This window comes from Podarcis liolepis, assembly GCF_965112155.1.
Source record: "Podarcis liolepis genome assembly, chromosome: 15".
Taxonomy (NCBI): Eukaryota; Metazoa; Chordata; class Lepidosauria; order Squamata; family Lacertidae; genus Podarcis; species Podarcis liolepis.
The window spans coordinates 16,779,966-16,806,057 of NC_139566.1; the positions used below are offsets into that span (position 1 = coordinate 16,779,966).

General features: G+C 50.0%; 1 protein-coding gene and 1 long non-coding RNA gene across 3 annotated transcripts in view; one reads left to right on the top strand and one right to left on the bottom strand.

Annotated features, from left to right (window-relative positions):
• Positions 1-9,903, bottom strand: part of EHD1 (EH domain containing 1) — a 32,945-nt gene extending 23,042 nt beyond the window's left edge. Inside the window, exons 1-2 of one of the 2 annotated variants that reach the window (XM_083477935.1) lie at positions 9,569-9,903; positions 6,678-7,098 (exon numbers count right to left, since the gene is read on the bottom strand). In XM_083477935.1, coding sequence (XP_083334061.1) covers positions 6,678-7,098; positions 9,569-9,770 — 623 coding nt within the window. In that variant the 5' untranslated portion in view covers positions 9,771-9,903. The remainder of the gene's footprint in view (positions 1-6,677; positions 7,099-9,568) is intronic. The other variant, XM_083477934.1, reaches the window with a different exon arrangement.
• On the top strand, positions 9,874-10,978 carry LOC310694689. Its single transcript, XR_014519789.1, has 2 exons — positions 9,874-9,949; positions 10,469-10,978. It is a non-coding gene; the product is annotated as an uncharacterized lncRNA (long non-coding RNA).
• The last annotated feature ends 15,114 nt before the right edge of the window (positions 10,979-26,092 follow it).

A 26,092-nucleotide genomic window follows, 5' to 3' on the forward strand; every position in this document is an offset into this window, starting at 1 on the left:
CTAGGAAATCTAACAACATCAGGGGTAGGCGGTCAGGGTCTTCCCCTCCCCTTGAGCTAGAGACCAGGCCTGTGAGCTGGTTATAAAGTCCAGAACACCACCGCTGCCACCCCCACCAATTTGGTCTCCAGGGTATCTTGTTCCAGCGGCTGACTGAAGGGTATTTATTTTGCCTGGAGACCAAACCCAACGCAGCACCTTTAGACCTGGAAAGAATGTCCCATCTGCACTCCACATTTAAAGCGGTATCAGACCACCTTAAACAACCATGGCTTCTTCCCCCAAAGAATCCTGGGAGTTGTCGTTTGTTATGGGTGTGGAGGGTTCCTAGGGGAACCCAATTCTCCCCAAAGAGCTATAATTCCCAGTTTCATGGAAAGAGGGAAACCACTCTGGGAATTGTAGCTCCCAATTCTTGGGACGCTGAACAAACTTCAGCTCTCAGGATACTTTGAGGGAAACTGTCTGTTTAAAGTGACATGATACTGCTTTAAAAGTACAGTGTGGATTAGGCCAGAGTCTCAGCCGGCTATCCCAGCTCCTGATACACAACAGTTCTCCTCCCATCAAGGCCATCTTTGACATGGACAGAGACTAAGTGAGCAACGCATCAAGGAACCGAGGCCTATGCTGTTCTCAGAAGAGGAAGGTCAAAAATTAGGTTCATGGGTTCGAGGCCCATGTTGGGAGAAAAATCCCTGCAATTCTACGAGGAAGGAAGAGGGTGAACATCCCAGTACGTAGCCTGAACTTTCAGTCACTGCTGACTTTGCCACCAGAGCATTCCCTGCCCTCTGTCTCAAAGCGCCTCTCAGGGGCCATAGCTCTTGCATGCAGAAGGCCCCGGGTTCAGTCCTCCCAACAGCATCTGCAGGGAGGGCTGGGAGAGGCTCCCTGCCTGAAACCCTGGCATTGCTGCCAGTCAGTGTGGGCAGCACCGAGATAGTTGGACTCGGAAGAAAGCAGCTTCCCATGTCCTTCGCCAAGAGAGATGGGGCCGCTTCCCCTCTCCCGAAATGCTCAAAACATCCTCCCATGACCTCGCCTGATCCATCCCCTGCCCTTGCGGGAATAATAATTATGATAATAAATTTTTATTTATACCTCGCCCTGCCCAGCCAGAGCCGGGCTCAGGGCAGCTAGCACCAGTAAAATTACAACAAAAATATAATGGGGGGGGGGGGAGAGAAACAATTTAAAATACATGTTAAAATACAGTCTTATTTTAATAATAGCCCATAGATCAAAACCATAAGGGGAGGGAAACATAAGGGTCAGACTGAGTCCAAAGCAAAGGCCAGGCGGAACAGCTCTGTCTTGCAGGCCCTGCAGAAAGATGTCAAGTCCCGCACAGAATGCTTTCCTGCACAGCCCAGCAGGGGAGTGAGAGGCACCCTCTGCCTCCTTGGTGCTCAGCACTGCAACTAGAAAAGATGAGCTTTGGAATATTGCAGAGACAGATTTGCAGGGCTGCTGCTGCTGCTTTGGAATTTGCTCCCGCCTTCTCCCCGCAAGCAGCAGGGAAGGCAACAAAGACCAAAGGCCACCTCTTCCTCTCTGCATCAGTCCCTTCTTGCGCAGCCCCGGCTTAACCCACAAAAGGCTGTGCACAAATCCAACTCCTGAACGCGCGGCCTGCGCTCCACCTGTACAGAGGTCCTAAGCCAAGGGTACGGGGAGGTCAGCTGTCGTCAAGGACACTGGCAAGCTGCCTCAAGATAATCTTGTAAGGATCCTCTGGAGATAAGGCACCTCCCGTCCTGGGCCCCCCTCTGCTTGGCCAACATGATCCAGCCTCCAGAAGGACTGTGGATTCAACCTACGCCTACAGCATTTGACTGAGAAGCCTTCTCAGATCACTGGGCGCAGCAGAGGGTGAAAGGAGAAAGGAGTTAGGTATTAAGCCACGAGTAAACCATATATTTGAAGCACCACGATACCACTTTAAGTAATCATGGCTTCTTCCTCCAAAGCAACATGGGAGCTGTAGTTTGTTCAGGGTCCTGAGTTGTAAGGAGACCCCTCCTTGAGTGGCTTAACAGCCAATCCATCTTCCCAGGGGTCTGTAACTCTGCAAGGGGAATCGGCGGTGTCCTAAAAAGTACCACACCCTTAACAAACAGCAGCTCCCATAATTCTTTGGGGAGGAACCCATGACTTTTTAAAGTGGCATTCCTAATGCTTTAAACCAGGGTCTCCCAAACGTGGGCCTCTCCAGCTGTTGTTGGACTACAACTCCCATCAGCCCTAGCTAGCAGGACCAGCGGCCAGGGATGGTGGGAACTGTAGTCCAAAAACAGATGGAGAGCCAAGTTGGGCAAATCCTGCTTTAAATGTGTGGGGTGAATGTGGCCTTAACAGTCCTCCCCACCACATGATTCTGTGTAGGGCAAGCCAGGCAAGGCCGTCTGTAGATAAAATTCCCCAAAAGAATCCAGCTGGCAGCCAGCCACCCCAACAGCATGACCAAACTTCTCAGGGTGCAAGGAGGACTGGATACAAAATGCTGAGCTGGCCCCATACGAAGATTAGGGATGTAGTTTTTCAAAACAAACATTTTCGGAAGGGCCATGCCCACTGCGGAAGAGCACAAGCTTTGCTCAGGTCCAAGGTTCAATCCCCACATTTCCGGACGGTGCCGGCTGAGACACCTGTTCAGCAAACCCGCCCCCGCCAGGCAGCACAGCCACTAGCAAGCCAGATGGACCAGCTATCTTGGCTTGTGGCAAGAAAGCATCCTATGCTCAGAGCTAGCTTGCCTCCACTTGAAAGCCACATGCGGAGTCTGCAAAGCGCACCAACCTTGCGCAGGGAGATTTCTGGCTTACCAATCTAAACACTACAGAGGTCAGGCGGGAGTGGAACAAAAGTGTAAACACTGTCAGGGTGTAAAATTAACTAGGAGGCCCAAATTCCTCCTCTGAACTCCCAGGCTGTTTTGCTAGCAAGGGAATCTGCAAGCCGCCCCTAAGTCTGCCCCTAAGTCTGCCGGAGGTCGCAGGGAGACCCAGCAGGAACTAACAATCCCTCTTTGTGTTGACCCTGCTCTCCTGAAACAGACTTTCGGCTTGTGACTGGTGAGGAATTCGATCTCAGATGCTTCGGGGCTCAAAAGGGCCCTTAAAGAGACCGCTTGGCCAGGGCAGTATCAGACTTTGCAAACACTTGCTCCGATCTTCCCAGCCCACCCTTCCTGAGCAAAACTCCAGGGCACACTAGAGGGATCGGGGCTGCAGGAGGACCACTCCCCTTGGAAATCAGGGCAATTCCTGATTGACGCCAAGGTCCAGGGAATGAAAAGTCCATCACCACAAGAGCGTTGTAACAGAGGCAAAAAAGCCTAGAAGTTAACACCACCCCTGCTGTATGGCGGAAAGAATTTAGAACGAAACGAATTTATCAGCAACACAGGAGGTAATTCCTGGATCAGGTAAGCTTGACCACAGTAGCGGTGACTTTAGGACTGGACTGCTGCAATACACTTCATGTGGGGCCTCCTTTGTGCTTGACCCAGAAACTGTGGTTAGTGCAGAATGCTGCAGCGTGGTTGATGAGTGGAGCAGACCCTGTAAGCATACCTGCTCAGAAGTGCGCACTAGCTGCTGGTTTGTTAGTGGACTAAACTCAAAGGGTTATTCTTTGTATACAAGGCTCTCTCAACAGCGTGGGACCAGCTTACTTGAAAGATCACCTTGCCCCACAAATGCACCCCCTCGACTGCGGAACTGGAACTTTTACAAATGCACGTTTGTTCCATGGATGCAAGGAATCTGATCCTTCAGGGCGACAGCATCAAAATTTTAGAACTCCCCATCCACTGACATTAGACAGGCATCTTTGCTGTATTTTTGATGCCTGCTAAGAACCTGGCTTAGGCAGACCTATCCAGACATGTACATTTGACACACATTTTAATACAGTAGACCCTCCGGATACGAATTAAATTCGTTCCAGGGATCTGTACTTAACCTGAAAAGTCCGTTACTGGAGGCGCTGCTTCTGCGCACAGTGTACAGAGCACTTCTGCTCATGCATGCGCGGCAAAACCTGGCAGTATACACTTCCGGGTTTGCCACGTTCGCAACCTGAAAGTTATGTATCCAGAGCGGTACGTAACTCGAGGGTCCACTGTATGTAACTGCATCCAATTATGTATATGGATATTTTGAAAACGTTTAGGTCAGCTTGTTTTTAACTTCTGGCTTCACCGGTATTTGTTACCAGATTTTAGACTTTACGTAAATTGATTGGAGGTTTTGATGACTAAGCAGTATACAAATCCAGTTAAATGAATAAAAATAAAAACCAAATCAGTGGGATCTGCAACAAAGTTTTGTAGCGTGGACAGGGGGGGGTCTCTTCTCCAGGGCTGCAGCCAGCCACAGGCTCCAGCTCCTTCCTCCCTTGTTTTCTCCCCCAAATCAGGATTCCATGGCAAGGACCAGCCCTCACTTCTGAAAATCCCTTGTGAGCAAAAACAACAGATGCTATAAATAAAAGATGCTCCAGAATGCCAGCCCACAACTTTAACCTTGCCAGCCCCACTTCTAAGAGCTCTGTGATGCCTCAGCAGGACAGGAGCTTGGGGGTGGGGTGGGGGAGAGAAAAAGTACTGGCCTAAACCCCCACCTGACAAAACATATCCTGGGGTGCCTGAATTTTGCCACAGACTGAATGCACACACAACTATCAAATGAAAGGCTTTTACTTGGCCATTTCTGTAGTTTTGTTCCTTTGGAAAAGGCTTGAAAAGCCCCTCTGCTCTGGCAGGGGGGTGGGGCCTGAGCTACACTGCCAGGCCTCAATAACTCTTCCCCCTCCAGTCTGGGAACTGGCTGGGCGTGTGAGCCAAAGAGGGGATTTCTGCTGCTCTTTAAATCTGCCTGCCAAAGACAGATGGGAGAGGGCGGAAGGAAGGGACAGCGCCCTAAAAGCCCAGGCTGGCAGCAGGGCTGGCTGACTGGGCACAGCCAGGGCACCAAGTCAGGCTGGAAAAGAAAGTGGAACTGGGCGGGTTGCACTTTTGGATCTTATCAGCTGCAGGATGCAGAGCTCCAAAAAGTGAGCAGCAGGATCTGCATCCACTACTTGGGCGTGAGCCAGGGAGAGAAAAGAAGGCAGAGCAAGATTATTGACAATAGATCCACACCATGTATTGAAAGCACAGCCAGAGGACATATTTAACACAAGTGACTCCCCCCCCCCAAAGAATCCTGGGAACTGTAGTTTGTTATAAGTGTGATGTGAGGAGGTAACTAGAGTTCCCAAGATTCCCTGGTATGCTCTAAGTGTATGGTGTGGACCTATTCAGAGGAGGCTGCACTGCAACACTCCCCCCACCACAAAATAAGTTTCCTTGCTCATCTTCCTTTAGGGAAATTTTAATTTCCCGCTTGCATTTGATATGGTACAGCACTCCACTTCTTCCCAAAGTTGTTCAAGGTAAAACATTACCTCAAATTAACAACCACCCTGCAGGGCTGATTAGGATGAAAAACAGGTGACTTGCCCAAGGTTTCCCAGCCCAATCTCCAGGGATCAACTGGATTCCAGTGCCGGCAATGGGGTAATGCCACCCCGATGTCACCAGGCGGCAGAAGGTTAATGAGACGCACCCAGACAGCTCTGTCCTCCAAAAGAGGAGGGATGCTGCCCACCCCGGTAACATCAGCCGCCTAAGGCAGTCACTCCACTCCACCCAACCTCAGGGCCGGCCGTGCCCCTAGGTAAAGGTAAAGGGACCCCTGACCATTAGATCCAGTCGTGACCAACTCTGGGGTTGCGGCGCTCATCTCGCTTTATTGGCCGAGGGAGCCGGTGTACAGCTTCCGGGTCATGTGGCCAGCATGACTAAGCCGCTTCTGACGAACCAGAGCAGCATACAGAAACGCCGTTTTCCTTCCCGCCGGAGTGGTACCTATTTATCTACTTGCACTTTGATGTGCTTTCGAACTGCTAGGTTGGCAGTTGCGGGGATTCGAACAACAGACCATCTGATCGGCAAGTCCTATGCTCTGTGGCTTAACCCACAGTGCCACCAGCATCCCTGGCCCTGCTCCTAGTGAGCGTTGTATCATGTCTGAGTGGAGATTTGAACTTGCTTCTTGGATCTTGCTCTCATCTAGGCGGTCCACGTTTTTTGGGGGGGTGGGCGTGTGCAAGATAGCAGGCTCCTCCATAACCAGCAGCATTCATATGACTGGCAAAGACTCAGGTTCATATACCAGCTAAGTTACAGGGCAACCTCAAGAGGGGAAGTCACTCTCTTCAAGTCTAGCAAAAACACCAAGTGAGTCCACCTTGAGTTTCCTGGAAAGCGGAAGCAGCTGCCACCTAGCCCACCCTTTGCTACACTGACCGGCGGTGGCTCTCCCGCGTCTGAAAGGCTGACCCTAGAGATGCCAAGGATTAAACCGTGGACCTTCTGCTTTCAAAGGGTGCATTCTACTACTAGGCTCCTAAAAACAAAGATTCTAGTCCTCATGGGTCGGAATAAAGAGCCGGTTTAAAAGAAAGGAAGCTGCCTTATTTTCTCGTTTGCATCAGCGTCGTGGCGGCTCTGAAAGGTTTACAGATAACGGGTCTTTCTTCAGCCACACCTGGAGATGCTACTGGGGATTCAAGCCCCTTGCCCTTGGAGGGAACCCGGGACCCGCCCCCCTGCTGCATCCCCGTACCTGTTGAGAAAGGCGTTGCCGAAGGCGTTGAGCTTGCGGAAAGGGCGCCGGGGGTCGACGACCAGCGCGTTGCCCGGGATGACGCCCTCGCTCTCGCCGCCCATGACGGCGATGAAGGAGTCCGTGGTGGGCTCGGGCCCGATGCGCATGCCGGGGAAGTCCTGCTCCAGCAGGTGGCGGATGAAGGTGGTCTTGCCCGTGCTGTACTGGCCCACCAGCAGCACCATGGGTTTGCTCTCCCAGTCGGCGGGCTCCAGCGCCGGCGAGTGGAAGTCGTGGAAGCGGTAGTGCTCCTCCAGCGGCAGCAGCTTGCCGGCGTACAGTTGCTTCAGACCCTCCGAGACGGTGCGGAACAGCTCGGGTTCCTTGCGCCGCCGCGCGTCGCGGCTCACCCAGCTGAACATGGCTGAGCCCAACCCTACTGCGGGCGAAGGGTGGGGGAAAGGAAGAGAAAAATAAGATCAAAATAAAAATAAAAATGAAGAGGGAGCGTTATATGCGGGGCCGGCTCCGGGTTCAAGAGCGCCTTATGCGGCAGGCAAAGTAGCCGACGGCAGCGCAACGCACCGCAGACGCCACGCGCCGCTCGGCGGCTCTCCTTATCAAGCCGCGGCGGCAGCGCCACGCCCCTCCTCGCCCCTGATTGGCCGCTCGCCGACGTGCTTGTCCCACCCTCTTTCCTTTCCCGGCAGCCCTGAGAGCAGCAGAAGGCAAAAGTTGCGGCGCGCCTCTTTAACTTTTGAGCGTAGAGGTACGAAAGGGAGAGATGGGACCATCTCCGTCGGAACCGACAACGCCCACCTTGGGACCTTCGTCCAGGGGTCGCAAATTAACTCAACGGAAACAGTAATTTTTGCTCCGCCATTGTAAGACCCTTGCCACCACCAAAGCAAGGGAACGAGGGGGGGGGGAGGAACTCTGCACATGCTCAGAAGCACTCGGGCACCTCTGAATTCAGCCTTAGCAATTAAGAAATGAGGCGGGGTCCTCCTCAAAGATAAAACGAGTGCTCATGAGCATGTGCAGAGTGTACTTCATTTTTGTAGGTTACTCAATAGCTCCATTGTTTCCACCTCTTTTTACACACATATTAATTAATTACCGGTAACTAAACTTATTAAGCCAGCTGTTCTCTAACAGCGACTTGCATTTAAAAAACCACCATACACATTAATACATTATACCATAGGGAGGGGGGAGAAGAAAAAAAATCATATAAAAGTAACACTTTTTCATACAGTACCCCATTATAACATCCATAGGATAAATCAAGCAGAATCAGCTCAGTCCATCAAAGGCCCAGGGGGGAAGGTAAGTCTTTACCTGACTCTGAAAAGATGCCAGCAAACCTCACTGGGGGGGGGGGTATTCCTCAGAGGGAGCCAACACTGAAAAGGCCTTTTACCTATATTATGTGGGGACGTGGGAAACGAGGTCCCCTATCTGCCAAAGCAGAAGGCCGAAGATGATTCCTAGTTCCCAGCTCCTGGTTTCAACTCTTAGCTTGGTTATCTAAACCCGGATTTGAAACTGCACTTTAGCCACCCAGTAGATAAGCTTAATTAGTAATCTTATTTTCATAACAAGTGGCCAGTGTTGTTTTCTGAACCAAGCACTGTGCATCAATAAACTGAATGGCTTGTTCCAGTCGGTCATAAAGCCGTGGCTTTTATCACTGGTTCTTCTGCTTCGTGAGCTAAAGTGCAAACCCAAATCCAGATTAAATTGCCTAATTAAATCCTACTTTCCAGTTCTTAGAGCGTCATTGGCAGCCTGAATAAGGAATGGATGCTTACTATTTTAATATTGCTTTGTTTCTGTGTTTTGCCGTCGGGTGAATAGTATTATATTTTGGGTCTGTATGAAACGGGGGAGTGGGTGTCAGTGCGTGGTTTACCTGCCGTAAATAATAGCAAACTGAAACTTACATGCCCCAGCCTACAGATCTGATAAACTCCAGCTCCTTTTCTGCTTTCCTGTATCATATGCTTCCCTGAGCAAGAAATTGTCCCTCCCAGTTGTTCTCATAGGACCAAAGCATTGCTGTGCTGTAACAAGTTTTAACATGCAGGGAAAGACCACTGTAGCATCTGCTTTGCATGCGAAAGGTCCCGGGTTCAAACCCTGCTGGTGTCTCCAGATAACAAAAGGCTCATGTAGCTAGTGCTGGCAATGCATGCCTGTGCTTGAGACCCTTGAGAGTCACTGGGAGACAATGTGCTGTAGTGGTTAGAGTGTCAGACTGCGACTCAGCACCCCACTTGGCCACAAAACTCACTAGGTGGCCTTGGGCCAGTCGCTGCCTCTCAGCCTGACCTACGTCACAGGGTTGTTGTGAGGGTTAAATGAAGAGCGGGAGAATCATGTCCGCCACTTTGAGCTCGTGGGAGGAAAGGTTGGATATACTGTACAAATAATATTTATATATGGTTATATATAGTCCTGTTAGCTAGGGATGATGGGAGTTGTAGTCCCAAAACATCTGGAGGGCTGAGGTTGCCTATACCTGATCTATACAGGTGCCAGGGCAGATAACAAAGCATAAAATAAACAAATTGCACCATAAGCAGCTATAAAACAGTCAAATGCAGTAGCTGATAAGCAGAGGCAGCTAAAACCACAGAGCAGGCAAAAAATAAATAAAAATAAATCACTGACTTAAATCAGGACTTTGGGGTGCCCTGGGAAGGATAGGCCCTGGGCTATCTGGGTCCCTGATCAGAGGTTCTGGGACTCAGTAGTACCAAGCTGCGCATGCCCATTGAGCAAGGAGAATAAGATATAAGGGATCAGCCTCAAGCTGTATGTCTGGAATGTGTAAAGAAATAATAAAGGGCAAGATGCCTTGATGGTGATGTGGGGCATCTCTGGGTTGCGAGTGATAGCCTCACCTGAGCTCCCTTCGTCCATGTCAGCGTCCTTCTGCCTCCGCTCCATTCCCTCTGCATGGCAAATCCGCCTCGGCCTCGGCAGTTTAACAGCCCGGTGGCTCTGGCTGGCCGGAATCCCTCTTTGTGAACTGGCCTCATGCATCGCCCGTGATGTCAGCAGGTTCTGGAATGAATGGTCCGCAGCTGGGGAGGAACCTCTCATTCCTAAGAATTAGACTCTTGCCTCTCCTGGGGAAGACCCCGGGCCAATTTCAAGGGGTTCCTATCCGTATATAAAGCCCGTCTGCTCCAATTCAGCAGCAAATGTGGGTTTTCTCATTGAAACGAACAAAAAGCGCTCAGGCACAGACCTGGAATGCACCTAGAAAGTGCGAAGGAAAGGTAAGCATGGGTGAGCCCTAGGTAGTGGTCATTTATGAAAAGGAAGAAACTCTGCATGCACTCATTTAGCTGCAGTTCCTGCATTGCAGGGGGTTGGGCTCCTTCCAAGCTCTGCATTTCTGTGATTCTATGATTCATGCGCCTTTGTCCCAGCACTGGAAATTGTTTAAGAGCCCTGATCCCGAGAGAGGCCAAACCTTGAACGTGCCTTTATCGGGCTCACCCGCGTTCCGGCTCAAGGCTCTTGGCATGGTCCAAACCATGACATATCACAGTACTATGTGATTCCCCCACCCCACCCCGCTCAATATTAGTTAGCCAAGTGAAGGGAGACCTTTGGCTCTGCTTATCCACTCAACTTTCTCTTTCGCTGCAACACGATCTGTCTGTTGGGTGAGAAAGCGGAATGGTTTTTGGGTGTGCATGCGGAGATCACAGCTCTTGTGTTTCACATTTCCTGTTTTGCCTCTAGCAGCTAAGAGTCCTGGGCTGGCCCTGATTCCCCCCCCCCCCTTTCAGGTGGTGAGATATACAGCACAGTGTCATGCAATAGCTGGGTTGCAAATAGAACCGCCTAATGAAAATTGGCAGAAACATTTGGGACAGGGCCTCACATGGGAGTCCAAAACTCAAGCAGAATGGATGTGAACCTGTCGAGATATATCAGCCGAGTTAAAGATCAAGGTGGGAGTTTATGTTTGCTTTATAATTCTCCATTTGAAGTTTGAACACCAGCGCAGTCCTCGCAACCTTTTTCCAGGGGTTGGGGTATAAAGAGGCTAAATGCATTGCAATGTGATAGTTGAAACGAGGATTTCTGAAGATCTCCTTCTCCTTCGTGTTCCACTATCCTGACAAATGGTGCTCAGCGTGGTTTTGATCAAGGAAAGTTTAGAAGCAAAAGGAGCCGTTTTTAAAGTCAAAAGTCGCAAAGCCACATGATCTGGATCAACAAAAAGTAACAGCAAACAAAACAGAATGTGCCTAGCGGTGAGGAGTACATAGATATTAAATGTCAGTCACAAGCCAGCCAACTGTGATATTCTAAGGATAAGGAATTCATGGGAAATTGGGTAAAAATGGGGGGTGTTTCAGCCCGAAAGGGTCTTTTGTAGTGGCACGACAATACAAAACCTCAGCGTCTTCAACGAGCCTGTTTGTGGAATATATAAATATGTGAGTAAAGAATGTTACAGATTTTCTGCTATTTCCTGAACTTCAGTTTGGGAATAATCTGCAAGCTCTTGGGAAAAAATGCAAATCTCACCCCACAAAACTTCCGTGGCACCTGGGGGGTGGGGTGGGAGTATCTCCTCTTCTCCGTTCCCCATCCAGGATTTTGATTGGTTTTCCTTTCGCCCCACCCCACCCAACATTTGCTAAGCTGCCCCTGCTCCCTTTCATTCCCCCTCATTCCATCAGCCACGAAATGGAATACGATCATTCCAATCTGCTGTGTCAGGTTTAAAGGCAGTTCTTTAAAAAAAATTTAAAAATCTCCTCCCAAAATCTGAGCCAAGGGAGAAAAAAGCCTCAAAATGAAAGGACAAGATTTTTCCTCCCAAATAAGGGAGCGAGGCATCCTTCGGAAAGCCTTTCCCTCACAGGCGATGTGGGCCTCATATTTTCCACTGCAAAAGTCCTCCGTTCGGAGGGAGGGAAGGTTGTAGAGAGCACACCAGAACTCTAGAGCTACGTGTTGAGGGGGAAGGGAATAAAGTGAGCCACAAGGCGTGGAAAAGAGAAGGGCTATTATCCCTCCACGGAATCGAAAAGTTGGGACCCCAACAGTCATCTAGTCCAACCCCCTGCAGTGCAGGAAGCACAGCTAAAAAACCCCTGGCAGGTGGCCATCCAAACTTCTACTTAAACCTCCAATGAAGGAGAGTCCACCTTTCAAGGGTTTCTATTCTACCGCCACAAAGTTCTTCCTAATGTTTAGTCAGAATCTCCCGTCTTGTAATTCAATCTGTTGGTTTGGGTCCTTCCCTCGGGAGAAGCAGAAAACAAGCTTGCTCCACTCTTGCCAGTGTGGTGTAGTGGTTAAGAGCGATAGACTTGTAATCTGGGGAACCGGGTTCGTGTCTCCGCTCCTCCACCTGCAGCTGCTGGGTGACCTTGGGCCAGTCACACTTCTTTGAAGTCTCTCAGCCCCACTCACCTTACAGAGTGTTTGTTGTGGGGGAGGAAGGGAAAGGAGAATGTTAGCCGCTTTGAGACTCCTTCGGGTAGTGATAAAGCGGGATATCAAATCCAAACTCTTCTTCTTCTTCTTCTTCCATCTTCCGTGTGGCAGCCCAGATATTTGAAGGTGGCTATCGCATCACCGCTTCTGCATGACCTACTGAGGCATGAGGCCTCCTCCATAAAGGAGGCCCTTGGCCGCCAAAACAGTCAGGTAAGGGCCTGGCCGGAGTGTGTGTGTGCATCTTCCCCTGCTTCCCACATTTCCTGCGGGGCAGAAAGGCCTCTTCTGGTGCGCATGAGGGGTTTCATCCCAATGCCCACCCCGCAGTGCTTTATTGCACACTGATGTGCTGAGCTGCATCTCCAGGGGAGGCTGGCTTGCCACGCCCCAAAGTTGCGCCTAGTGCCTGGCAGAGTCAAACCAAGGCAGGTGTGGAAGCAGAGGAGGCAGAGAGAAAGAGACCTGGCGCAAGCCTGCAGTTCTTTTTCTGCCTGCCCCAGCATCCTTAGAGGAGCCTTTCTCAATCAGCTGGGCACAATGGCCCCCCTGTGAGGCTGTTTTCCTCCCCAGCCCCAGAGGCTGCAGTCATGTGAGCCTCCGAAACGGATGGGCCGGCATCCAAAGCCTCCTTTCTGGAAGCAGAGGGCGGCTGGGATTCTTTCCGGCCCAAGGTCAGGTGATGGGAGACACAGAGGAGCATTGACCACTTTGGGGTGGGGTGGGGGGAGGCTCCTCAGAGAGTATTTCCTATCACTCTCCCCATAAAAAGGACAGAGCCTTTCAGAGCACTAAAAAGACTGTGGTACCTTTATCTCCTGTATAATTCAAAATGAAAACAATACCAAACAGTATAATATTTGTATTTATTTATTTTTTGGAATGACACAAAACACGTTGAAATAGAGGCATGCGCATGTCATGCGCAACACACAACAGGATCTGATTTCCTTGCGTTCTGTATTTTGCTCTGCTGCAGGAGGTTAGCCTGCCCACTGCGTAATCCAGCACGGAGTGGGTGCTTTTCCTCACAGAACAGTCCTCAAGGAACGCCTGGCTGTGAGGATTTAGGGCAGGGCAAGGGAAGCTCTGGCCTGATCCTGCTAGGAAGCTGTAGTAAACAGAGCCTCCGATCAGGAAAAGGAAGCCATCACTCTCTCAGCAGGGGCCCACGCTTGGGCTGTGGAAACTCCAGGCGCCTGGCCTGACATCACGACACTCTTATGTCCATTGCACAGCCACCAATGGAGCAAAGGCGAGGAAAGAATGTGTCACTCTGGCCTACATGTGCTGCTGAGTTAGGCCACAGGTCTTGTCATCTCCTTGGCCTCCTGATGCCATCTCTCTTGGGGTGGGTCTCTAGAACAGCCTGCGGCTCAGCTCTAGCCCAGACACCCAGAGATGCACCCACCTGGGAATCCCAAGTGCCCTCCCAGTGGGATCAGGACGAAGGTTCTGCACCCCGCTCTCCTTGAATGGTAGAGTTGGGAACCCCCAAGGCTCATCTAGTCCACCTCTGCAATACATAGATCACAGTGGACAACAGGGTTGAAAGGCCCCCAGCTCTGACCTGAAGTCTCTCTGTTTGCCTGGCCCCTTCCTGGTGGCACGGGGGGGGGGGGGGGAGCTGGAATCTCCAGGTGAAAAAAGACAGTCACAGAACCAAGAAATTACACAAAACAAATGAAATACCGTGAAGATCGCTGAAACGAGAAGTAATCGACTTGAAATATTATCGTATAGCAATAAACTAAATAATAAAAATCAAAAAGTTTAAGGGGGAAAAAACATTTCTAGTTGATTACTTCTCGTTTCAGGGATCTTCACGGTATTTCATTTGTTTTGTGGATCTCCAGGTGGGCGAGAATGCCTTTGATAGTAATAGTAACAACAACAACCATTATTAAGAAGACTGTGCATGCAGCTTGCAAGCTTCAGCCCAACAAGGAGCTGGCTGTAAATTGCAGCACAAACACACTGGGGAACCTGCCCTTCTCTCCCAATTAACCTCCATCTCCAGGGCGTGCCCCGTGACATCACTGCAGGCCTCCCTCTGTGACATCACCAGGGGCCGCCCCAGGATCTCAGGTTTGAGTCCTGAAATCTCAAGGTCTGGGATGCTCTTGAATTTGCAACCCACCAGCCAACCACATGCCCATTATGGGAAGTCTGCCATTGTGATTCCCACCACTGATTTGGGAAGGCCCCAGACCCCACCCTGCCCCAGAGAGCTGCTCCAGAGCCAGAGAGGGCCACTTGCCAAGGAGGAGGCAGGCACACCCCGGGTCTCTCTCAGCAATGGTTCCTCCATCCAAACAAGCCAGTTTCCATGCCAGGGAAGGAAGCAGAGGCTGGGGACTTTTCCTGTTGACTTGGGCTCAATCACCAGCCACAATGAGGCTGTAACAATGGGGGCAGGGTGGCTTTTAACCCTGCACGGGGACAGGGGATGGGGGCCTTCATCCCCGCACTTCTCTGCAAAGCTAGAAAGGAGACAGAGTCCCAGACTGCCTTCATCTCCCCAGCTGCGCCATCGGGGCAGGACAGTGGGGCAGGCGTTTGGAGAGCCCCTCAGCAGAATGAGCGGCAGGAGGGGAGCAAACCCAGCTGGAACGGCTTAGCAAATTTTGAAGGAAGGAAAGCAAAACACACACACACACAAAACCGTCTAAAGCTGCAATTCCCAGACTCCAGGGACCACAGTTTGGAAGCCCCTGATCAAAAGTGTTGGGGGGCGACTGAGGGAGAGTGCATTAAACCCGGCTCCAAAACTATCTCCTTGCCCCACCGCTACTCCCCTTGTTCCTGACTTCTGGAAACTCAGCATGATGCATCCAAGACTAGCTCTGCACACAAACATGGGTCTGCGTGAGCCGATGGGTGGGGTTCGAGGAGCCGGGCCAAACTGCGAGGCACGCAGAGGCCAGCTCCACCCAGGATCAGGCCAGCTGCCGTCTGCATGTTCTTGGCGCTTCGGTGATGATGCAGAGCAGCCGGCAGGGAGCTGTTGCTTCGGTGCAAGCCAGATTCCCAACTGCGTACAGCTGATTACATGCCTGTAACTTAATCTAGAGAAGACAGAAGACCTGCCTGCTGGGGAGGAATCTTCTGATTCAGGGTTTGGAGCTCAGCCTTAGCACTGGATTCTCCAATGGGCAGACGGAGTATGTGCTTAGGGCACCAGCAAAGCAAAAGTAGAAAAAATTATCTGGCTGTTTTTTAAAAAATAAAAGCATTGAAGTATACAACATGGGAAAAATCAGAACTTTGTTAAACTTCCATATTCTCATATATATTTTATTAAATTTTCTGTTTTACAGTTTAAAATACTCATTTAACATCCTTAATATATCAATGACTTCCCTTCTTCTCTTTCCATGGTTCATTTTCAAATCATAAATCCTTTACAAAAACTATACCATTCAGTATTCCATTATTGCATCCATCACAACTTGTTTACACTGTTTTCAGCTAGACTTCCATATTCCCTACTCCACACTTACCTCCCTCCATTGGGCCCCTAATACTCAGCTTGTTCTGGAGGGGCCTGCGCTCCCCATGCAGAAATAGGACTGCAACTCTGGCGCAGTGCTTTGGTGGGAAATGGTAGCCTGGGGTGCTTTTTACCAGCTTTGTAATAAGTACAGAGCCGGCCACAGAAATTCACACCTCGGTAACTTCCGGGATGGGCTGCTGCAATCCATTCTACCTGGGGCTGCCCTGGAAGTCTGTTCAGAACCTCCCATTGATCCAAACACATCTGACAGCCCCAGCAATGCAGCACAGGGTATTTAATTTCACCTGTAGTTGCTGCTCCATTTCTGAGCTCCATCCCAAGTGCTGGTCCTAACCTTTTAAATCTTCTCCTCTCATAGGTTCCCACCGGTATGTTTTGATCAAGGCCAGACCCCAAAGTTACTGCCCCACTGCCCTCTGAGGTTTGGCAGTTGGGCTTGTGAGGAGGGGTATTCCTGGTACCTCAGTTGTGGGGCACCCTCCCCAAGGGGCCTGGCTCAGTCACTCCCTGCTCCTCAGAATTTGCCTTTTTCCAAAGGAGACTCTGCCCATTTTCAAAAACGAAAGGAGGAAAATGCAAAATATATAGTTCACTCTCACCTAGGAAAACAGGCCTGGTGGTGGGGGTTGAAATTTTGCATATTTATTATTTAATTGCTACATTTATATCTTGCCAGTGCCTTCCTCCAAGCCGCTCAGTGCAGAAAGCATGAGTCTCTTTCCACCCACCCAGATTTTATCCTCACAACAACCCTGTGAGGTAGAAACAAAATAAAAAAATTCCTTCCAGTAGCACCTTAGAGACCAACTAATTGGTATGAGCTTTCGTGTGCATGTCAATAAGTAACTTAGTTGGTTTCTAAGGTGCTACTAGAAGGATTTTTTTTATTTTGTTTCAACTATGGCAGACCAACATGGCTACCTACCTGTAACTAAACCTGTGAGGTATGTTCAGCTGAGAGAGAGGTGTTCCAAGGTCAGCCAGTGAACTTCCTGGTTTGAGTGGGGATTTGAACTCGCCATCCCATTGCACTTGCCTAACCTTTGTGCTCTAGCCATCATGCCACATTAGCTCTGGTTTTCTAGTTACCCCCTTCCACCCTTGTTGACAATTGCTGCTTCTTCTTCTTCTTCTCTTCCTTCCTTCCTTCTCAGGCCAAGGGCCGCTTGGCAGGGAGGGCGTGGAGAGGGACATACTTGTGCCCTACAAAACTGACAGCCAGGAGACAGGAGGGGGACTGGCTGTCAATTCATAGGTCATAGTAGTGTGCCCTCGGTCTGGTTCTGCCTCGGAGCAGGATGCATCGTCCGAGCACCACTTCTTCCTGGTTGACCCATCAGGGGAAATGGGGCACAAAGCCCACCTTGGGCGCACCTGCAAAGGCCGGAACCACCTCCTCTCCATGCTCTTTTCATGGGCAGATGGGCCTTAGCATAAAATCCTGGAGAGCTGGCTCCTGTCATTTTCGACAAGGCCGAGATCAATGGATCATTGCAGGGGGTTGGACTAGATGACCCCTGGTATCCCTCCCAGCTGCACAATTCTATGAAAGGCAGCTTCCAGTGTTCTCTGGCAGCACCCACAGCTCAGTGGGCAGAGCAGCTGCTTGGAATGCAGAAGGTCCCAGGTTCAATGACCAGCTGCTCCCGTGATGGAGGGAACAGGGGATGGAGGAGCCCAGGTGGAGGTAGCAGGTGATGCAGGGGGCTGAGGCACTGGAGAACTGCTCCCTGCAGAGTAAGCAATACTGGGCCAGAAGGACCAACAGCCTGGCCTGGTCTGACAGCATCCTGCCTTTCTGAGGGGACCTCCAGACGAGCTGTTATTGAGCTGTTACTGAGCATCGATCCAGATTTGCTTTGCCCCAAAATTGCACATGGCTGTTATACAGCATTGCCATCTAGCGGTTGTGATGGGAAACAGCATGGGGTGGGAATGTGTGATAATACAGTACAGTGGTACCTCGCGTTAAGAACTTAATTCGCTCTGGAGATCCGTTCTTAACCTGAAACTGTTTTAACCTGAAGCACCACTTTAGCTAATGGGCCCTCCCGCTGCTGCTGTGCCACCGGAGCACAATTTCTGTTCTCATCCTGAAGCAAAGTTCTTAACCCGAGGTACTATTTCTGGGTTAGCGGAGTGTGTAACCTGAAGCATCTGTAACCTGAAGCGTCTGTAACCCGAGGTACCACTGTACTCATATAACCCCACAAAAGTTTCGCGCATGCTCAATGAGCATCTTTCCGGGCACATTTTGTGGGAAGAAATCAGGAACAACCTCTACAGGATTATTTTGTGTCAAAGTCTTTCCTGGATGTCACCAGCCCCACTTCTTCAGTGAAACACCCTCCCACGTGGCTTTGCGGTTTCTTATCAAGCCCTCAAAAATACCCCCTTATCTCCTCCAACAAACGGTGCTCTAGGCTTGCAGGGCGGCTGCCCATGATGCATGTGCCACACAAAGGACAGACAGCAAGGAAGTTTAACAGAGGGGCCAGGGAAATAAATGCACCCACCCACCTCCTGTACGGAAAAGGGATTTCTAAAGTGGTCAAATTTAAAAAAGCATTGCCTATCAAAATGGCCCTTGGGCTGCTGCATTGCGGCGTGGGGTCAGGATACTGCCCTGACCCACAAGGCAGAAAATAAAGCCATATCAAAGGCTTGCTGTTCTGAACAGAATCATAGAATCATAGAATGCTGCGACTGGAAGGGAACCCCAAGGTTCATCTAGTCCAGGGGTCTGCAACCTTTAAGACAAAAAGAGCCACTTGGACCCGTTTCCGAAGGAAAAAAAAAAACCTGGGAGCCGCAAAACCATTGTGACATTTAAAGCATGCGCGCCGCTGCCCTCTGATCTGACAGCGGGCGGGAAGGTGACGTTGGGACGGTGCGTGACTAACGCACGCACCGCCCCCATGCGACGTCACAGCCAGTACAGCGCCCGCCACAGTGGGGAGTGTCGGGGCGCACAATGCGCCTCCTCCCCTCGCTAATATCCACCCCGGAGCCGCGGCAAAGGTGTAAAAGAGCCACGTGCGGCTCCAGAGCCGCAGGTTGCAGACCCCCTGATCTAGTCCAACTCCCTGCAATGCAGGAATCCCAGATAAGGAATCGCTGACAGATTGGGGCTATCCAATCTCTGTCTAAAATCCTCCATTTAAGGAGAGTCCACCACCTTCGGAGGGAGTTCACTCCACTGCCCAACAGACTTTCCCATCCGGAAGTTCTTCCTAACATTCAGCTGGAATCGCCTCCTTATGACTAGATGACCACTAGAGTCCTTTCCAGCCATACAATTCCACGAAATGTCCTGTTACTCACTCTGTCCATCCCTGAGCACATGATACTCAAAGTGCCTGGGTCAAAAGATCTTTGTCCTCCTGGTCTCTCAGTGGCATCCAGATGCTTTTTTGGGTGCCCATCCAAAATAACAGCCCCCCCACTGGAATGGTTTGAGGCTTCCACGTGGAGTTGCTGTTACAGCCGATAGGCACCCCCTCCCTTGTCTGGGCAGGAGCCCCACACCTCCTTTCAGCCAGTGAGGGGCACTGCAGGCCGCTTCCACTGGCTGCCTTTTCCATGCTGGAGGGGAAGTCTTTGGCCTTTGCCCAGGAGTGACCACGGAGCCAGGGTGTACCTGCAGCGGACAAGCTGTTGGAGGAAAGGAGGAACCAGGATTAGCCCATTAGTCCATTCAATACATCGCCTTCATCGTCTTCTTCGGATTAAAAATTTACACTCACATATCCAACATACAACATAAAAATAAGATTCCAAGGAAACTCCTGGACTTCCCTCCTCCCCTTTGTGGGTCCTATTGTTAATCATTTCCTCCTGCATCTTTTATGATAATCCAAAATCTTTTACCTCTCCATTGTGTCGAAAATTTACCATTAAACTACAAGTGATATTCCAGTCCTGCTCACAATTTTAACTGTTTACAATGGTCTTTAAGATGAGTTATAAATTTCCCCCATTCCTTATTAAAATTCTGGTCTTCCTGATCTCTGATTCTTCTGGTCATTTTAGCCATTTTGGCATAATCCATCAACTTGATCTGTCATTCTTCTCTGGTAAAGACTTTATCTTCTTTCCATCTCAGCAGCAGCTAAGCACAACCAATGGATTAAGCCATAATGAGTGCCCCCACACCCCTCACAGCTTTGTCCCCACGGACAGTGGCGTAGCGTGGGTTGTCAGCACCCGGGGCAAGGCAAGTAATTTGCGCCCCCTAACCCGTGGATTTGCACCCCCTAACCCGTGGATTTGCACCCCCTAACCCTAACCCCCAGATGTTGCGCCCGGTGCGGCCGGCCCCCCCCTGCACCCCCCACGCTACGCCACTGCCCACAGAGCTAAAGCACTCTGCCTGATCCTTAGAGATCTTGTCTAAAGAGCAGACAGGAAGATCTTTTACATACAGGACAGATAAAAGAAAGTTCTTCCTGCAGTACATAGTTAAACCATGGAACCCCCTTCTGCAGGAGGAGGCGGCAGCCACCAGATTGGATTACTTTTTTTAAAAGGAGTGGACAAATTTGTAGAGAATGATAAAGCTATTAAGGGTGTCTCAGAATCAAAGAACAGTGGGAGCATGACATAGGCTATGAAATTAACCCCGCCCAATGGACTAGAATGTGGTCTAAACCTCCCTTTAAGTCCATATCAGCCAAAAGAAGGGAACTCACTTTGAAACTCACCTACAGGTGGAACTTAACACCACGGAAACTGGCGCTGATACACCCAGGAACCTCACCAAGATGTTGGAGAGGCTGCACCTCCGCAGGCACATACCACCACATATGGTAGCAATGCCCTAAAATACAAGCCCTTCTGGACAGCAGTCCTACAAGAGATGTGCAAACAGGTATTAGAACTCACCCCAGAATTGGCCCTACTGAACATCTTCCAAGATCATAGTGACATTACAGAGAGCTTATAACCCACCTACTCTTAGAATTCGAGACCAGGGGGAAGAGACGGTGAAAGAAGATTGGAAGAAATTTAAAGACTATTTACAGAAATATTGCAAAATTAATGAATGTTAGAATGATGTCGGATTGAGGTTAAGTGGTTTCTAGCTGTAATGGTATAAAAGAATATGAAAAAAAATTGGATTTTTAACAGGTAAAAATTTAATGCTACAATATATCTAGATTAAAGATCAGGATAAAATAATGAGGGAAAGGAATTGCTGAACTAATAAACTGAACTGGAATACAAAAAAGGGAGGTATGAGGAGGTATGGGAAACAAGTAAATGAAAGATAAGCGACAAAAAGTTGGAATTGTTTTTAACTGCTTTTTATTTTGTATTTTTCACTTTTTCTTTTTCATTTTGTAATATTGTGAAAACTTTAATAAATATTTATTAAATATATATATAACCCACCTACTCTCAGCAGCCAGAAGCCTCATAGCTAGACACTGCCAGGAGTAAACATGGACCAATGGTATCAAATTGTATGGGAAACGGCCTGGCTGCAAAAGCTAACCAATAAACTGAAACTGACATGGGGAGAAATAGAAGAGGACACCTTCACCCCAGTATGGCTCCCCTTTATCACATACACAGCCCAACAAGACAACGACAAGAACGCACAGACAGCATACGAATCAATCTGGCTTACCTGACCCAACAAGCCTCCCCCCTCCCTCACAAAGGCAAACAAACCTCACTGCAGACAACCACAGACAACCAACCACACCCTGTCCCCTAATACATCTTACTACCAAGGAAATGTAATAAACGAATAAAAAGAGAACCTACTCGGTTGACGCCGACACAAAACCCCACATGTACACCATACGAAAGAATATAAGCCTCACCACCACCCCTCCTCAGCCTTACACTGTACTCAACACTAATGTCTCACAACACATGCAACTGATTTGTAAGAAAGACTATACAACCTGGAAAAAGAGACAAGGCCTGTACTTTTGTAAACCATTAAAATCTTTAATAAAAAACAAATGAATAAGGGTGGCTCAGCTCTGCCTCCACAGATGGAGGCAGCAGTGCTTCTGAAAACCAGTTTCTGGAAACTACAGAGGGTGGGGAGAGGGGCTATTGTCCTCAGGTTCTGCTTCTGGGCTTTTCCCACAGGCACTGTGAGAAGAGGATGCTGAAAATATTAGTATTAGCAGCATTACCAGTATTAGTGGCCACATGACCTGGAAGATGCACGCCGGCTCCCTCGACCAATAAAGCGAGATGAGCGCCGCAACCCCAGAGTCGGCCACGACTGGACCTAATGGTCGGGGGTCCCTTTACCTTTTTAGTATTAGTATATTATTTTATTTATACCCCGTCCGTCTGACTGGGTTGTCCCAGCCACTCTGGGCAGCTTCTGACATAATATAAAAACACAACTAAATATCAGTCATAATATAAAACTTCTCGATACAAGGTTGGCTTCAGATGTCTTCTAAAAGTCAGATAGTTGTTTATTTCCTTGACATCTGATGGGAGGGCGTTCCACAGGGAGGACACCACCACCAAGAAGGCCCTCTGCCTGGTTCCCTGTAACTTCACTTCTTACAGTGAGGGAACAGCCAGAAGGCCCTCAGAGGTGGACCTCAGTGTCCAGCCTGACCGATGGGGGCGAGACGCTCCTTCAGGTATACAGATGGAACATTGGCCTGACTCAGCTGCCACCTCTTATGTTCTTATGATAAATCACCTGCCTTCTCTTTAAGAGTAAATGACAGGATCTCTCTCCCTTCACTCCAGTGCTGGAAAATGCTGCCTTTGAGGGACTATCAGATGTTAGCCATCCCTGCCCTAAGCCAGCCCCCAAATTCACAGCTTCTCCATCTCAGGAGGCAAGGAGCAAACCGGGCACATAACCCAGGGAGGCAGGCACATTTTCTTGGCAGCTCCCTGGCACCCAGGAGAACTTTGCCCTGCTCACTTGGCACCCACAGGACGCAATGCTAACAGCCGTGCCATAAAGAGCTGAAGCGAAGGGACTCTGGACCCGCCAGGAGCAGGTGGCCGAGGAGCTCCAGCCCAGGCCTCTGCCTTCATCTGCTGGGCTCTGTGGAACTTTGCCCAACTGCTAGGGCTGATGATCAGTCAGGGCGGGAAGGCTTTCAGGCAAATGAATAAAGAAATAAAGTTGCCATGCCTTGCCCGAGCAAGGCAACTTTCCTACCAACTCACAGGTGCCAAAGTGGGGGCCTTGCTTTCATTTTCTTTTTGGTGGGGCATTGGGCCAGCTGCAGTTACCACCTCACCTTGGCCTCCACTGTCACTTACGGACTCACTGTTAAAAATCACTGTGTTCATGGAAGACAATCGTACTCTGCTACGACTATTCGCCAAAGAAGAAGACCACTTCACCATCAGCCTTTTCAGGCTGTCTTGGCCCCATGAACTCACTCCCAGTGCCCCCTGCGCTATCCTTTAAAAAGCATCATTCAGAACAGCGGTTTGCATAACTCGCTAAGGAAGATAATAACACCATTGCATTCAAAACAATTAACTGCACAATTAATATTAAAAAAAACCCAGTTAACGCTCTATAGTTGAATTAATTTGACCCAACTGATCAACTTGATCCAGTGATGCCAGCTTTTCAAAGTCTGAAAGTCATTTACAGTCCGTCCGCCCCCCCCCCCCCCCAGTAATTGTGTTCTTAATATTCTGTTGGGAGCTGCCCAGAGTGGCTGGGGAAACCCAGCCAGATGGGCTGGGTATAATTTTATTATTATTATTATTATCATCATCATCATCATCATCATTTTTCCCCCTCCCAGGGGGTGTTACGGCCCAATTTGGGAACCACTGATATGACCGGTGGACCAGCCTTTGGACTGGATGGCGATTGGAGCTCTGCCACGGAAAGAGCCCATCAGACTCTTAATCTCCAGCTCGTGGGTTTGAGCCCCACGTTGGGTGAAAGATTCCTGCATTTGAAGAGGGTTGGACTTAGATGACCCCTGTGGTCCAACTCTACAATTCTGTGATTCAAGACCTGGTTACCTTGGCAGCAAGAGCCCTAAGTGGGATGGATGGCAGCAGTGTGGGGGGGGGGGGGGAGAGACCTCTGCTGTGACGATGAATGTGAGGTGGGGCTTCTAGAGTCAGTGCTGCAGCTTACCCCACATTTTTCACATGCTGCCAACTCTGTGGGGGGAGGGAGGTGTGTGGATGCTGGCAAGGATGCAGTCCCTCCCCTCCATCTTTCCCTGGCTGTGATGGAGCTGTCTTTTGGCCATGTGCCCTGGGCAGTGGCGTAGCGTGGGTTGTCAGCACCCGGGGCAAGGCAAGTAATTTGCGCCCCCTCTGCCCTAGGGGCAGAGAGCTGCGAGTGTGAGCGCGCCCCCCCCAGATGTTGCGCCCGGTGCGGCCGGCCCCCCCTGAACCCCCCACGCTACGCCACTGGCCCTGGGACCTTACAAGTCCTTTAGACTTGTGAAGGCATTTAGCAGAAAGGAGCCCAGGAAGAAGACCTTCCTTCCCCCCCATGTCTCCTGCTCTTTGAGAGCCTGAGGACCAGATAGTGGACAGGGCAGGGCAGGATCTAGGCCAGGGGGTGAGCAGTGCCATATGCTGGAGAGATTACCTAGGGGGATGCTAAGAGGCAAGGGGGCAGCAGGGGGGAGCTGGAGGTGTAAATGACTCTCAGATTATGAAAAGCTGGTATCACCAGATCGAGTCCATCAATTATGTTGAATTAATTAAACTACATAGCTTTAATTGGATTTTATTTAGTTATTTAGTTAGTTCATAAGATTTATACACCGCCTCATTGTAAAGAGAGAAACACCTCAAAGATGAAACAATAAAATGATCACTAAGAAAAACTGAGAACAAAACATTTGAGGAGTTAAAATAAAAATAGACCAAAAACATATTTTGAATAAATGCACAATCAGTTGTTACTGTTTTGAATTTTATCATGGCACTGGGGATGAGTTTATGGGACTGAGGGGGGTGAGGGCCCAAAAAAGTTTAGAAACCACTCATCTAGAGGAACATTAGGGGGGGGGGAATCAAAACCCTCAAAATCACACCATGCTGACAATACCCAGACCAACACCAAGCAAAAACTCTTCCCCAGTTGACACACAAGGTCCTCCCAGCTGGGGCCTATAGCTCCATGGGGCTCATTTCCCACACCAGAGGTCATCTTCATGGTCCCTTGGCTGCATCTGGGTCATCTTCCTCCTGCACCAAAGCCTGGCTACAAGAAGAGAGTGCTTCTGACCATGTGCAGAGTTTTAATTAATGGATTGGTTGCATTTCTACCCCACCTTTTTTTCTTAACCACTACAACTCTCTCTCACACACACACCAGCCGGTGTGGTCTAGAGAATAAGTCCAGGGACATCCAGGGTCAAAGCCCCCTTGGCTTAGCCACGAAGCTCACTAGGTGACCTCGGATCAGGGACCCTCTCTTTCAGGCTAGCCTACCTCACATGGGGCTGGTGGAGAGAAATACCTTGTAAGCTTTAGAGGGCAAAAGGTGGCATAAAAAATAACTCAAAACCACTGAGCCAGCCACCAGGCAAGCAGGGGGAAGAGGGCAGAGTCTGCCGGGAGGAGGCCCAAGGCCTGCGCAGGACTTTTTGCTGCCCGAGCATCAGGACAAAATGGTGCCTCTCCCTTCTCAGTGTACAGAATATGAGCAGGCTGGAAGCTGAGTGGAAAGGAGAGGGTCCACCACTCCCCCTGGGGACAGCAGGCTTGCTTAGGGGGCTCAGAGCCGGCTGCACAGCACACCCCACTGAGCCCCACCACCTGACACCTGAAGCAGCTGTCTTTTCCTCTTCCTCCTCCTGCTCAATGGTAGGGCCGGCCCTGAACGCCTCTCCTTTGGCAAATTGAGAATGCCCCACCCCCTCCATCGCCCCCCAACCAAGGATAGCTTTGAAAGCAGGCAACGCCCGCTTGCTCCCAGAGTCCAGGACAAACATGCCAACTGCACCCTCCAAATCAAGAGGGCACCTGGGGACAGTGCAAGACTTTGGGGCAGAAGCCACACACCCACCCCAAAAGGGACACAGGAAGCTGCCTTATTCTGAGAGCCAGAGCCTTGGTCTAGCTAGCTCAGTATTGTCTACACTGACTGGCAGCAGTGGTTTCAACCTGACCTGAGGGGGTGTTATCAGAAGCTCGCCCCCACCCCAGCAGCCACGGGACTGCAGGTGAAGGAATACACACATTTAAATAGGCCCCAGAGGTCCCTAGACATCTGTATTCCATCAAGTCTGCCATCTAAAATGACCTAATTGCACCACTGCTTAAGGGGGGGGGGTCAGGAAGGGAGAACCCCCAAAATAAGCAGAGCTCCCTCCCTCCTTGGAAAGCATCGGGCACGGGAGGGGGGGAATATAACCTGAGCCGGGGGGGGAGACACAGGTGGATGGAGCAGGAATGGTTACCCCCCCAGCCTAAAAAAATAAGCTCACCTTTGCCAGCAGTGAAGATG